The 15,033-nt window shown below is 45.5% G+C and overlaps 1 protein-coding gene across 1 annotated transcript in view; it reads left to right on the top strand.

Annotated features, from left to right (window-relative positions):
* Window positions 1-14,298, top strand: part of THAP12 (THAP domain containing 12) — a 63,038-nt gene extending 48,740 nt beyond the window's left edge. The window contains exon 5 of the mRNA XM_082246170.1: window positions 12,294-14,298. Coding sequence (XP_082102296.1) covers window positions 12,294-14,215 — 1,922 coding nt within the window. The 3' untranslated portion in view covers window positions 14,216-14,298. The remainder of the gene's footprint in view (window positions 1-12,293) is intronic.
* Window positions 14,299-15,033: the final 735 nt, after the last annotated feature.

The following is a 15,033-nucleotide window of genomic DNA, read 5'->3' as shown; positions in this document are numbered from 1 at the left end:
CCTATGGGCATTCCCAGGGGGTATATACTCCCTCTCTCTGCCATAGGTACCCTTTTTTTTTTTTTCTTTAGATAGAATTTGTTTTCTACTGGTGGTGGTTTTTTTTTTTTTTTTTTTCTCCTGTGAGATCTACAATCAACTGCCGGAATGGGTGACAGGCTGGATAATCTAGATCCAGCGGTTATCCCAGTCTGACCAGCGAGCGCACGCTAGGTTGGCTGCAACATAGCCCCACTTGACAGGGGGCTTGCCTGCGAGTTAAAAGCCTTGCAAAGTCGCACACGACCTGGTTTTGGCCCGAGACGCAGCGTTCCTCCTTGCCGACAGCCCCCCCATTTAGATGGCGAGGAGGTTCTGTCTGGAGCATTGTACCCCTGGTTCCTGGTATGGTAACTGTCCCCCTTCTCCCCCTGGAGGGTTTAGGGGTAACGTGGGCCCCCTGTGGGACAGTCGGACCCCTGGGTTCCCCTCCTTTCTGTTAGGCACCCCCCCTCATTGGTCTGGTTGTCCCTGTGGGCCATCTCGCCTTCCATCTGCCTCCCCCCCCCCCCCCCCCCCCCCCTTCACTGATGCTGGGACTGTGGGGTGGCCTGGTCCACTGCCTAAGGTGGGGGCAGGGTGCTGTGCTGGCGATGGGGGCGGGATGCACCGCCGGGTGATCGGCTGTGCAGGGGGGTGGGGGCTCCTGCCAGGGCCCCCCCTCTTCCTTCCTGTGCCATTTTCTGAGGCCTTGGGTTCCATCTTGGTCCGCTGCCAGAGCTGGTGGGGGTTGTCCCTTAGCAGTGTGTTACTTTTTGTGGGGTCCCCCTGGTGACTCGTGGAGTCTTTGGAATACAAATCCCCACCTTATTTCCCTCTCTGAGGCTGCGGGGCCCTCCAGATCTCATCCATCCATCGATGCACTGACGGCAGTCCTGGAGTCTTTTGTTTCCTGGGTAGAGGTGATTTTTGGGGGACGGGCTGGCAACAACCCCCCCGCCCTTTCCTTGCCTCATCTGTATCACCAGATCCTGAATCTGATTTGGCCGACCGCGGACGTGGGTCATCCTGCTAGGTCTGCGAACACGCGCCCTGAATTCTCAGATAGTAAGGAGGATTCCTCCACTTCTGCAACTACGTATGAAAAGGCGCTGGTGGATGCATGGATTGTAGCTGTGCGTTAGACCCTAAAGATGGAGGATGAAGCTGCAGCGTAGGCGCAGATTCATTTTGGCATTCACAAGTTATCTAGAGCGGAAAAAATGCTCCCTTTCCCCTCCTATATTGACAGAATTGTCACTAAATAGTGGGGACGACCAAAGCGTGTCCCCTTGGGGTCCCTAAGTGATTTTGCTAGGCGATACCCCTATGAGGAGTCTGTTCTTAATAAGTGGGCTGTTCCACCGGTGGTGAACCCTCCGCTCCGGTTTCCAGATTAAACAAGCCAACCATGATTCCGGTTGAAGAGTCCCCAGCCTTTAAGGACCCGGCTGACAGGAAGGCGGAGGCTATGGCCCACAATATTTACACCCTAGCTGGTTCGGCACTGAGGCCGATATTCACCATTGCCCTGGTGTCGCAGACTCTGACTGAATGGGCTAGGCTTTTGCACCGTGACCTGGAGGGGGTAGTAGCTCTCCCCTGCCTTTGCTGAGCTGGTGGACCAGCTGTTCCAGGGGCTGCAGTTATCTGTGATGCCTCTTCGGATGCGGCTCCCCTAGTGACTCGGCTCTGTTTCGGCAGTTGTCCCTCGGTGTGTCTTTTGTCTCAAATGCTGGTCTAAGGACCAGACTTCTAAAAAGCCCTTGACTGATCTTCCCTTTCAAGGAGATCGCCTTTTTGGTGCTACCCTGGGTGACATCATTAAAGGTCTCACAGGGGAAGAGTACCTGTCTTCCGCAGGCTACTAAGGGCAAGGACCCTTGTCATAGACGTGTGCCCCCCTCCTCGTCTTATAAGTTTTTTCGTCCTCAGGGTCAACTGACAAGGGATCGGTGCCCTTCGGGGCCTCTGGAGGATCTAAAAGAACTTAGTCTGGTGAGTCAAGAGCGGGCTTCTCCATGAAGGTGCGCCCTCACCCATATCTGGGTTGGGGGGACGTCTAAGCCGGTTTTCCGGACCTGTGAACTCTTGGTACAAGTCAGGTGGGTCCGCAAAGTCATTTGGTCCGGCTACAAGATTGCATTTCGTTCTTAACCTCCTGTAAGGTTCTGCCTCCCAACGTGCAACGTTGGAAGAAAGGTCCCCTTACCGGCTCTTTTTGGGGCAGTGCAAGCCCTTTTACTTTAAAGGGTGATGGTCCCCGGTTCCGACTTCGGAACGTTTTCAGGGGTTTTTACTCAAACCTGTTTACAGTCCTTAGGAATGAAGGCAAGGTGCATCAAATTCTGGACCTCAAGGCACTGAACTGCTTTGTGCAGGTGCAGAAGTTCAGAATGGATTCATTTAGCACGGTGGTGGCTTCCCTGCATCAGGGGGATTTTTTTTGCCTCCATCGACATCAGTGACGCTTACCTTTTTTATTCCAATATGTGTTGGTCTCCAGCACTTCCTCTGCTTTGCTGTGGGAGAGGAGCATTATCAGTTTTTGGAGTTATCCTTTGGTCTCGCTTATGCTCCTCTGGTCTTCACGAAAGTGTTGGCCCCAGTGCTAGCATTGTTACTCCAATGGGTGATCGCAGTGCTGGGCTACTTGGATGACCTTCTGCGAGCAGAGTCTCCTACTGCACTGGTGGAAATCACCATATGAGCTTGAGGGTGTTTGGCTGGATCCTGAATTTTCAGAATTCTGCTCTGGTTCCGTGGACATAGCTGGACTATCTGGGTCTGACTCTGGCCTCTGCCTTAGCCAGAGTGCTCCTTCCTCTGGACAAACTGCAGGCTGTAATTCGTCTCCTGCTGTCCAGCAGATGGTCATCCCTCCGGATTTGCATGCGGGTGCTGGGCCTGATGGTGTCTACCTTCAGAGGGGGGTTTCAGTTTGCACAGTTCCATATGAGGTCCCTGCAAAGGAGACTCTGGCCAAATAGAACAAGATTCCGCAGTTTCTAGACAATTGGATCCGGCTGAACAGGGGAATGAAAGAGTCCCTGATATGGTGGCTTCGTGCTTTGGCTGGGCAAATCCTTCCTCCCCTTGTATTGGACAGTGGTCACCACGGATGCCAGCCTGTCCAGCTGAGGAGGTGTCCTCGGCAAAATTTCTGCTCAGGGTGTCCAGACTACCAATCAATGTCTTGGTACTCCGAGCGATCAGATTGTGCCTGGAACATTGGACGGATTGTCTTCAGGGATCTTCAGTATGCATTCAATCGGACATTGCCATGGCTGGGGCTTATGTCAATCACCAGGGGGCGCAAGAAGTGTCCTGGCAGCCATGGAGGTAGCCAGCATTCTAAGGGGCAGAACAGTTCATTCCAGCCCTCTCCACCGTACACATTCCCAGGGTGGAAAACTGGCTGGCGGATTACCTCAGTCGGCAGGCGTTGGACCAAGGGGAGTGGTCCCTTCATCCAGAGGTGTTTTATCAGTTGTGTCTCTGGCGGGGCATCCCCAAGGTGGATCTTTTGGCATCCTGGCTCAACAGAAAGGTGCTGAGGTTTTTAGCTCTGTCACGGGATCCTCTGACTGATGTTCTGTGGCCCCTTGGGGTCAGTATCATCTGATTTACACCTTCCCTCCTCTCAAGCTTCTGCCAAGGCTTCTACGCAGGATAGAGGCAGAAGGGATTCCGGTCATCTTAGTGACCCTGGACTGGCCTCATCGGGCTTGGAACACCGATATGGTGAGGCTGGTCGCCGATGTTTCTTGGAATCTTCCTCTCAGGGAGGATCTGCTCTCCCAAGGACCTATCTTCTATCTGCTTTACAGTCGCTGGCTTTGACGGCTTGACTATTGAACGCCAGGTACTGATGGATAGAGGTTTATCCAAGTCGGTGATTCCAACCCTGTAAAAAGCTAGGAAATCTACTTCTAGGAAGATCTAGCATCTTACGTGGAAGATGTACATTGCGTGGTGTGAGTCTCTTAGTTCATCCTCGCTCTTTTTTTTTTTTCAGTGGCTTGGATCTTGACCTTCCTTACGCGGGTGGTTGAGCAGAAACTGGCCTTGAGTGCCATCGAGGGTCAGGTGTCAGCCTTTTAACGGTCTAATTTTAACGGCCGTTGGCCACATAATCCTTGTGTACTTTTCTTCAGGGAGTTAGGCACTTGATCCCTCCAGTGCGGTCTCTGTTGCCGCCTTGGGACCTCAGTTTGGTGCTCTCAGTCCTCCAAAAGCCTCCTTTTGTGAAACTTTGAGAGATTCCCCTGCTTACACTGTTCCAGAAGGTCGCCTTTTTGGTGTCTTTCACCTCTGCGCGCAGGGTGTTGGAAATGGCAGGGTTACCCTGTCATTCACCTTACTTGGTGGTTCTTCGTCCCTGTCCGTCATCCCTTCCTCGGGTTGTCTCTGATTTTCATTTGAATGAAGACTTTGTGTTGTCTTCCCTGTGTCCCAGGCCAAAACAGCCAAAGGAAATTGCTTTGCATGCCTTGGATCTGGTCCGGGTAATTAGGGTGTACCTGGCAGCTATGGAGTCTTTCAGAATATCAGCCTCCCTATTTGTGCTTACGGATGAGCCTTGGAAAGGGTTGTCTGCTTCCTCTGCGACCATTTCCAGATGGATCAGACAGACGGTGATTCAGGCCTATTCCATCAAGGGTCAGGTTCCTCTATTCCCTGTCAATGCGCACTCTACTCAAGCGCGCGGTGTCTCCTGGGCCTTCCGTCATCAGGCGTCAGTGACACAGGTTTGCAAGGCGGCCATCTGGTCGTCGGTGCACACTTTCACAAAGTTCTATAAAGTGGATGTGTTGGCATCTGCGGATGCTTCCTTTGGCTGCAAGGTTTTGCAGGCTTCTGTTTAGAGGACCTGGTCCTCTTTGAGGGTGTATTGTTTGTTTGTTTGTTTGTTTTTTTTTTTTTCAGGTGAACGTAAATTGTTTTGGTTGCGCCCCTGTTTTCACGGTTGGCTACAGTTTAGCCTTGGAAATTTTTTTCCCTGTTCCCGCCCCTCATGTTTAACACTGCTTTGGGATGTCCCAATGGTTAAGAAGATCAGGAGCTGTGTCCGTCAATGAACGATGGAGAAAATGGGATTTTTGACTTACTGTAAAATCCATTTCTCTGATCATTGACGGACACCGCACCCACCCCTCTGTGGAGTTGTAGTTCTTTGACACTGCTTGTAACAAAACTGAATACCTATAGCAGAGAGCAGGAGTATACCCCCCTGGGACTGCCCATAGGTGTAGCCAGATTTTTTTTTCTGCCTAGTGTCCTACTCCTGTAGAGGGCAGTATAACCCAATGGCTAAGAAGATCAGGAGCTGTGTCCGTCAATGAACATCAGAGAAATGGATTTTACGGTCAGTCAAAAATCCAATTTTTCTGTTGGAGGTCATAAAAGGTGAAGGTGGTGTGGACTTTGCCTACAGAGCCATCCAGTTCCTCTTGTAATTGTTATGTTACCACAATACTTTGGCTCTTCCTTTTTATCTGTGCTTGTTCTGCTGGTAGTGAGCTCAATCTCCATGCAGTACAGGTTATGGGCGTTTAGGTAGCTTCCTTCTCTCTGTTGTATTTAAAGAAAATAGAAAAAGTCTGGTTTCAGGTCTGTGAACTCGCATGCCTTAAGCTAATTACTTGTAGCGACATTTGCAGCTTTAAAATAACATATTGCCGGTGCATAGAGTCATTGCGGTGCAGCGATTCCTGTGTGTTTCCCACACCGCATCAATCGGACTCTGTGCGAACCAACAGCGGGTGTCAATGTTAACTACGCCCCAAAAAACGGTTCACAAAAGCAGGGCAATTGGCAGAATCGGCTCACGTGCGTGTGAACAGATATGATCAGATTCCAGTGCAGCAAAAAAGGTGCAATTCGAGCCGTACAAAATAAATGGTCTTAAATCACACTTCAAAGAATTGCATGTGATTTGAACAGGAATGCAGTGCGATTCCTGAATAATCACATGCAGTTCACCGCACCTTTGTGAACCTAGGCAGCAGATTGCAACTCAACCTGATCCACCACGTTCAATGTTAAACTAACCCTGACACTGTCCTAAAGTAAGAAAATAACATGCAAGGTAGATATTTGCTTTCTTGGGATACCTAAGCTCCTGTGGTCTGTATGCAAATGACAATTCAAGCATGGCCCCTACTATACGGTTGTTTGCCTAAACTCTTTAACAAAGGCACATGCTGGCCTACAGTGGCTAGGCAAATTAATCTGCCACGTGGGTCTTTTACAAACCTAGTACAGGGTTCTTACTCAGATGTGTGCTGCAGAAATTAGAAAATGGAGGTCTGCCATATTTTCCATGCTGTTGCATATGGATGAGCAGTATTTGTGGTGTGTAGATAATAATGAAGGCATTATCTTGATGTTCATCTCTAAATCTCAAAATTGAAAATATGCACTTTAATAAATGTAATTTATCGAATAAACATTTGGATAATCATTACTTGTGTGTGATTTTTTTAAAATTTTATTTTAAATCCCAGTAAAAAAACATTTTAGTTATCGTAAACCCTTGCTTTGTTTAAATATATGTCTGCTTTAAAGCATTGCAAGGTCTTAAGTAGGATAAGTATCCACCTAACGATACCTCTCCACCATAGCAATGCTTCTCCCCATGGTCAAGGCACCAACACTCTAAAAGTTGTACAGTTGGGCTAAAGACTGCTGACACTGCCAGCCAGAGGTCTGAGCTATTGCAGACCATTTGGGAGTTGCATGGGGTTTCCTTATGGCAGTCAGTTAAGTTAATGCTAATTCCAATACCTCTAACAACGCTAAGTAAAGCATGACTTAAACTCAAAAATTTATGGACATGAATTTTGAGTTTGGCCTTGTTCACATGGGGTAAGCATTAATACACCCTGTGTATGGGCTGTTTTTACCTGCAAGGGGATGCACAGGTGGTATTCCATGCATCCCCGGGCAGGCAATCTCATTAATGTCTATTGGGTGCAGCGGCTGCATGGGCTCAGGTAAACGGGTTTGTTATTTTAAAAAAGTTGTAAAGCCTAAACATTTTTACCTTAACCACTTCCCACAAACTGAGGTACCACTAAGTCTGCTTGAAGTGGTTGTACCGGGGCGATGGCTGCAGGCATCAACCCAGTACAGTTTTATAAAGCCCCCTCCCCCATCTTCCGCCGCTCTGCCCGGGTTTTCTGTCCCACTGGGAGACCCGAACAACCAGCTGGCACGTCCGCCGGCTGGTTAGAGTCCCGAATGAAGCCGGATTCGGCTTCTATCAGGTCTCCGATCAAGTAACCCGGAAGCAACGTCTCTTCTGGTTTACTCAGCTGCTAACGGCGCAGATTTAAAAAAACTGACCGTAATCAAAAATGCAGATTTCGAATTCGACATTTTGAATACTTTGAAGTGTATCAGAGGTGTTTGGACCCCAGATCCCTCCATTTAAGAGTACTTGTCACTGCCTATTACTGTCACAAGAAATGTTTACATACCTTGTGACACCAATAAAAGTGATCAGATTTTTTTTTTTTTTTTTTTTAAGGAACATTGTTAAAAATAAAATAGGAAACTTTTTATTTATTTATTTTTTTTAAAGCTCCCCAGTCCCTGTGAGCTCGCACACCAAAGAAAATGCATACGTAAGTCACGCCTGCAAATGTAAACGGAGTTCATATCTCACACGTGAGGGATCGTCAGAGCGAAAGCCATAATTCTAGCAAAAGACTTCCTCTGTAACTCTAAACTGGTAACTTAAATTTTTTTAAGGCGTCTATGGAGATTTTGAAGTACCTTAGTTTGTCACCGTTTCCATGAGTTTGCGCGGTTTTCAAATCGTAACATGTTGGGTATCTATTTACTCGGCGCGACATCTTTCACAATTTACAAAAAAATTGGGCTAACTTTACTGTTTTTTTTTTTTTTAATTCAGTGAAGTGTATTTTTTCCCAAAAAAATTGCGTTTTAAAGACTGCTGCGCAAATATTGCGTGACAAAAAATATTTCAACCACTGCCATTTTATTCTCCAGTTGCTGAAAAAAAAAAAAAAAAAAATATATATATATATAGCAGCAGTCTTTAAAACGCAATTTTTATATATATATATATATATATATATATATATATATATATATATATATATATATGTGTATATGTATGTATATGTTCAAAGTAATCTAGCAAAAAATACTGATTTTTTTTTAACTTGTAAACATGTCAGAAATGTGCTTGGTCCTTAAGTAAAGTGGATGTAAACCCTCACATATACCCAGTGAAGTGAACAGCCTCAGATGATACAGAGATGAAATCTTCCTACTTAAAGCGGTTGTAAACCGAAAATTAAAAAAAAAAAAAAAAAAAAAAACACCTGCAAGACAAAGGCATAATGAGCTAGTATGCATCGCATACTAGCTCATTATGTATTACTTACCTTAGAACTAAGCCCCGACACGGACCCCCGGACATCGCTGCGGGCGCCGCCATGATCCCTCGCCGTCTCTTCTGGGTTCGGCGGCTCCGGCGCTGTGATTGGCCGGAGCCGAGATGACATCACTCCAGCGCATGCACGCAGGAGTGATTTTCCAGCAAGCTCCCGGCAAGCAAAACTGAAGGTCCCCCCGGACCTTCAGAGCGCATGCGCCGCTCGCGTGAGCGGCTGCATGCACTGCAAATATCTCCTAAACCGTGCCGGTTTAGGAGATATTAATTGTACCTACAGGTAAGCCTTATTATAGGCTTACCTGTAGGTAAAAGTGTAAAAAAGCGGGATACTACCGCTTTAAGTTGTATTTATATGTGTTGTCTTCAGCTTTCTACACTGTTTAGAAAGTGCACTTCCTTTTTGACTTCTCTTCCTGCTTCACCGGTGGGTGTGGATACACCGTGAGACAGCTGATTGGAGGAAAGGCACACATAGGCAGAAAAAGGAAGATACAAAGAGCTGTGCTGTGAATAGACAAGCTGTCTGCTAATCTATTTCTATGCATCCACCCCACAAAATTCAGCCTGGTTTTATCTCAGTTGACGGAGAACTTGTCAGACGTTATCATGCTGATAACAGAAGAACGGAGCAGGAGAAAGCCACAAAACGTAGGGCTTTGAAGATAGATCAGTAAACACTACAGATGGATGTGCCCAGGTCACATTTAATGCATTCCTTGCATTAAGGTAAAAAATGTTTAGGGTTTGATTTTTGCACCCCCCCCCCCCTATACTTACCTGAGCCCTCATTTAATCCAGTGCTGTGCACATCTGCATTTCTTCTCTTCCCTCAGTTCCGGGTTCCTGGCTGGCTTTGCTCGGACATCAGGAGCCATTGGCTCCCAGTACTGTCAATCAAAGCCAGTGATAAGGGGGCAGGACGAGTCCCGTTGTCTGTGTCAATGGATGCAGCAGCGGGTCTCGGGAGCGAGCATGCACGAGTGCCCCCATGAGAAGTGTGGCTTCCCATTAGCGCACTGGCTGGAGAGGAGGTTTGGGGCTGCTCTGTGCTCATCCATTAAGTATAGAGAGGTTTGTTAAGAAAAAAAATCCTTTCCAATAACTTTAGTTTAAAAAAAAAATAGTAGCCTATAGTTTGTTGGGGGGGGGGGGGAGTATAAATCTCGCCATTGTAAGAAACCAATGGGGTGGAGGTAGAGTTTATCAAAGCTAGAGTAGCCAGAATCTGCCAATCAGCTGATTGGTTGCCATGTACAATTGCTTCAGATTTGTGTCTGCTACAGTTAGCAGACAAAAATTCCCCCCCCCCCCCCCCCCAACCATTGTGTCTTGGCCTGGCCATAGACTTGCAGGTTGCCCTGGCTATATTTGCTGAAATTGTAGTATGGCCAGCATAGCATCTTGTAAAATATCTGCATGTGGTACCTAGTTCTTCCATGGCTAAAAAGCTCTGTTATTTTTGCTACTTTGTAAAACCATTCCGCTTCCAAAATGTGACGCCTGATCTGTTGAATCACCTGCTTCTTTTTTGGGATTTGGTCAACCTGTAAGTTAAACTAGGTTCACACTGCTACGATTAGATTGTGATCTGACTTTCAGTGCGATTTTATGTAGTGCAACTAGAAGGTCTGCATGTTCTGTGGGGCCAAAATCACACCAAAGGAGTACAGGAATCTTTTCCAAAATTGCACCATGCTGAGTTGCATTGATGTGAATGGGCATCATTAAAACACCGATTTTCTACATCCGTACATCAACCACAGCTATTACCTTTTTTATCTCTTGACCCTCCCTCCTAGATTGTAAGCTCTAATGAGCAGGACCCTCTGATTCCTACTGTATTAAAACTCTGGTCCGACCGCATCTGGAGTATTCTGTCCAGTTCTGGTCGCCAGTCCTCAGGAGGGATGTGTTGGAGCTGGAGAGAGTCCAGAGAACGGCAACTAAACTAATTAGGGGATTGGAGGACCTTAATTATGAAGAGTATCAGCAATCGTTTGATTTATTCTCCCTGGAGAAGAGACGCCTGAGGGGGGACATGATAGCAATTTTTAAATATCACAATGGGGATCTCGGCTTAGAAAAAAAGCTGTTCAGTCGAAGGGATTGCATGAGGACTCGGGGGCATACAATGTGATTAGAGGAGAAGTGTTTTAACCTCAGGCAACGTGGGGGGTTCTTTACTGTTAGGGCTACAAGATTGTGGAATTCTCTACCACAAGAGGTGGTTTCTGCGGGTAGTATGGTGACTTTCAAAAGACCCCCCACATACATGCACATACGAATGAAAACCCACATTGGGGGTGCCTACGCGTGAAACTGTTGGTTGCGTTACACATGCCGGAGTGAGAGCAACAGGCCCATTATTAATAGTTAACTCTGATGACCTGTGGGTGGCTTTTATTGTGTGTTGCCTATGGAAAATATAGTGTTCTGAAGTTCATCACCATTTCCCGCCTGCGCAATTTTAAAGGTTCAACTTTGGAACATGTTACGTGTGCCACCCGTATTTAGGGTGGCACGTGTAACGTGTTCCAGCTCCTGCCCAATTCCCCTTTTTTTTGTGACAGCAGGACCATTCTTCCTCTTCCAATGTGGCCCAGGAAGATTAAACGGTTGGACACCTCTGCTTTACAGGCCCAAGTGGTAAAAAAAAAAAAAAAAATGCACATTTGCCTCATGTTTTCTCTGGATTTTTGGTTGATATTCTGTCTCTATCATTTAAAATACACCTATGAAAACCATTATAGAGACTTAATTTCTCTGTAAGTTGGCAAACTTGCAAAATCTGCAGGGGATCAAATAATAATTTTCCCCGCTGTGTATATAAATATAAAAATATATATTTAAAGATGAACTTATTGTTTTTAAGGCTTGACATGTTGAGTATCTATTTACTCGGCACAACTTCCTCTTATATTCTGCCAATAATTTGGGTGAGATATTGCATTAGTGTGTCCTAAAACTAACGTTCGTGTATTTTTTTGCTGAAATTTTGCACTTGATAAACCATTGCGCTAATATTCTGTGTTAATGCTGGTGTACTGAAAATGCTAGCTTTAAGCATGTGTCTGATTTTAAGAGAACCAGCCTGAATTGGAATTTGCACTAATGTGAAAAAAGGTGTTTTTTTTTTTTTAGATTTATTTACTTTATGGGCTGACACTTCAGCTTGTGCTAGGGGGGTCTGAAGTCTAACAACTGCTCCCTTGTAAACTCTCTGACCCCCCCTCACCCAGTTTGCTATCTTTTTGTCTGGGCGCAGGCTGTTTTTGTTTCAGCAGTATCATACTTTGGGTGATCTTTGACCCCGTAGAGCAAGCTGAAGTGTCCTTTTTTAGACACTGAGATTAAAGTAGACAGCAAGTAAATCCTAACTAAGCTTAAATCTACTCCCACCCCCATTCTAAGCCTATTCTAACCACCCTATAAAAGGAAAGCTGTCTGTACGTACCCTGAAGTCAGTTAAGTCACATGATGAGGTCCCAGCGGCGGTTTCAATGAGGGACAGCTGGCAGCGGATGCACCATAGTATGCCTATAGGTGACGTCATAGCGCAGGCTCTGCAGCTGTTATGCACGATTTCTCCTCCCCACCAAAGCTGCTGCTGGAGAGATCATGTTATCGAACTGGAATGACTTCAGAATAGGTAAGTTTTGACTTTTTTTTTTTCCCTTTTACAGGGTAGTTGAATAAGGCTTTACAATAGGAGTGGGAGCAGGTTTATGCTTAGTTAGGTTTTGGCTTTCCTCCCACTTTTTTAAATTAAACCACACAGCAAACTAATTTTAAAGTGAAACCTTCAAACGCTGATTTTTCTTTTCTTTTTTTTTTTTATTTCTAGTGGATGCAGTTGTACCGGAACGAGAGAACCATGAAACAAACAACAACGACATACAAATTGTGGAAATAGACCAAACTGATGACAACATGGCACTAACAACAGAGGAAAGAGAGCACAAAGACTACATCAGATCATTGTTTGAGACTGTGCTGCTTATGGGCAAGCAGAACGTATCTTTGGAGGGTCGAAATTGCAAAGTTCCTGAAGGGATTTATACTCCTGACAACTTCCAGGCTCTTCTTGAGTACCGTATAAATTCTGGGGATGATGTACTCAGAAGGCGATTCGAAATGCTTGCTGTGAACCAGGAATATTGTTCTCGGCTCCAACAGGAGCAGATCTTGGAAGTATGTGAGAGCTGCATAAGGGAAGAAGTGCTCCGTGAAGTATGGAGCTCTCAGTTCTTCTCCATAATGTGCGACGATGCTGTTAATTTAGCAGGAGAGGAACAAATTCCTGTTTTCATAAGACATATCGATAACACCTACAGCCTACGAGAAGAGTTTATCGGGTTCCTCCCTTGCGTTGCAGATGCTGAAGTCTTGGCTATCAACTTCCTTTTAACTCTTACAGAGAAATGGGGCTTGAATATGGAATTTTGTCGTGGGCTGTCTTGCAACTCGTCACGCAAATTTTCTGCTAAAATGAAAATTGTGGCTTCACGTTTGCTTCAGAAGTACCCACAAGCCACTTTTACTCTTAGTTCTACTTGTGCCTTGAATTTGTGGCTGTCAAAATCCACACCCGTCCCTGGAGTTTCTGTAGTACTAGGCATCCTGGATAATGTATGTATGTTTTTTCAAAACTCTGCTCAACTGCAGGAAGAGCTGAAAAATACTATCACTTCACTTTTTCAGGACAATGTAGAGAAGGGTTCTGAACTTATAGAGCTCTTAAAATCAGAGTGGGTAAGCAGACATGATGCTTTTGAGATTATAGTGACGCTCCTTCATTCGCTGATTGTCTGCTTGGACAAAGTGTCTTGTGATAACAGCTGTCGGTGGGATGCCAAGATCAGCAGCCATGCATTTATCCTCTCAAGTGCCTTGAGTGATTTTGATTTTGTGGTTACTGTTGTGATTTTGAAAAATGCTCTCTCTTTCACTCGAGCGTTCGGAAAGAACTTGCAGGGTTCATCGTCTGATGTTTTCTCTGCTGCCAACAGCCTAACAGCGGTGTTGCACGCTTTGAATGAGGTGATGGACAACATCGAAGTTTACCATGAGTTTTGGTTCGAGGAGGCCACTAATCTGGCTGGCAAACTACATATCCCAGTAAAACTCCCAGGCCAATTCCGAGAATGCAACACAGCCAACATGCAGCATAACCTGACTTCTGAAAACTTTTACAAGGACACCCTTAGCATACCCACAATACAGCACATCATTCAGGGGCTGAAGGACATTTTTTCAGAACACCACATTAAGGCCCTTAAATGTCTATCGTTGGTTCCCGCTGTGATGGGCCAACTGAAATTCAGCACCAGCGAGGAACACAATGCTGATAAATACAAAAGTGACCTTCCCAATCCAGACACCCTTTCTGCGGAACTTCACTGTTGGCGAGTCAAATGGAAACACAGAGGCAAAGATGTTGAACTTCCAACCAACATCTTTGAGTCCCTTCAGTTGCCTGATATTAAGTTTTTCCCTAACGTTCAAGCTGTCCTAAAAGTCTTAAGTGTTCTACCCATCTTCACTATGGAAAGTAAATGTGATACAAGCAGGAAACGTTTGAGTTTCTACATAGAGAAAACGCCAAGAGAACAGCGTTCCAGCCACCTGGCATTTTTAAACATAAACTATGACACAAAACATGACTTGGATTTAATGGTGGACACGTATTTGAAGGCGGTAGAGAGTAAAGACAAACTTGACTCCATCCCACAGCACACAGATATGGATATTGCAGAGGAAGTTTGATGTCAATGGACCTCTTGTTTTTGTACTTTTATTTTTCTTTGTTAATAATCTGTTTTTAAAGAGAACCTTTGAGGTTAAACATGTGGGACCTGATGTATTCTTTTTTTTTTTTTTTAAAGATGCCAGCTTCAGTGGTCTTCTGTTTCTTGATTCACATCTTCACTGAAATAAGCATGTAGGACGGGTGGTTATACATATTTTCACTGACTGCATTTTTGTTCCAGGTAAAGGCAGTCCCTGAGTTACATCCGACTTACATACGACCCATACTTACAAATGGAGAGAGACAACAGGAAGTGAGAGAAAATATACCCCTAGTAAGGGAAATTCACGCCTGTAATGGCTGCTCGTTTCCACTGAGCTTTCTGGTACGGTTTGGTTTGGTACGGTACGCTATTTATGCCGTTTCCATTATGAATGGTACCCTAATTCCGAACCGTACCGTACCACTTTTTGGTACCCTTTCGTTGGGGTACCAAGCACATTAGTACCATACCAACAGGGTGGAGCTACACTCTGCAGAACTTTGATTGGTTGACAGAGAATCGTCTATCACAACTTTCCTGCTACACCACGCCTATCATGAACGGGTACTATTGGCAGTGGAAACGCTATGTGTACCGTTCCGAACCGTACCGTACCACTCGGTGGAAACGAGACATAAGAGTTATCATGGGAAAAAGGTGTCTCTACTGAAGCTTTATCACCAATCTTTGTTTCCATAACAACCCAAAATTTTCAAAATCCAATTTTCATAGGGACAGAAAGGGAGGTGAAATCTTCTGAACAGGGGCACAGAGAGCAAAACAAATGTTACA

Source organism: Pelophylax lessonae, assembly GCF_965119305.1.
Source record: "Pelophylax lessonae genome assembly, chromosome: 2".
Taxonomy (NCBI): Eukaryota; Metazoa; Chordata; class Amphibia; order Anura; family Ranidae; genus Pelophylax; species Pelophylax lessonae.
The sequence above is the reverse complement of the archived record's forward strand: the minus strand, read 5'-3'. Positions and strand labels throughout refer to the sequence as shown.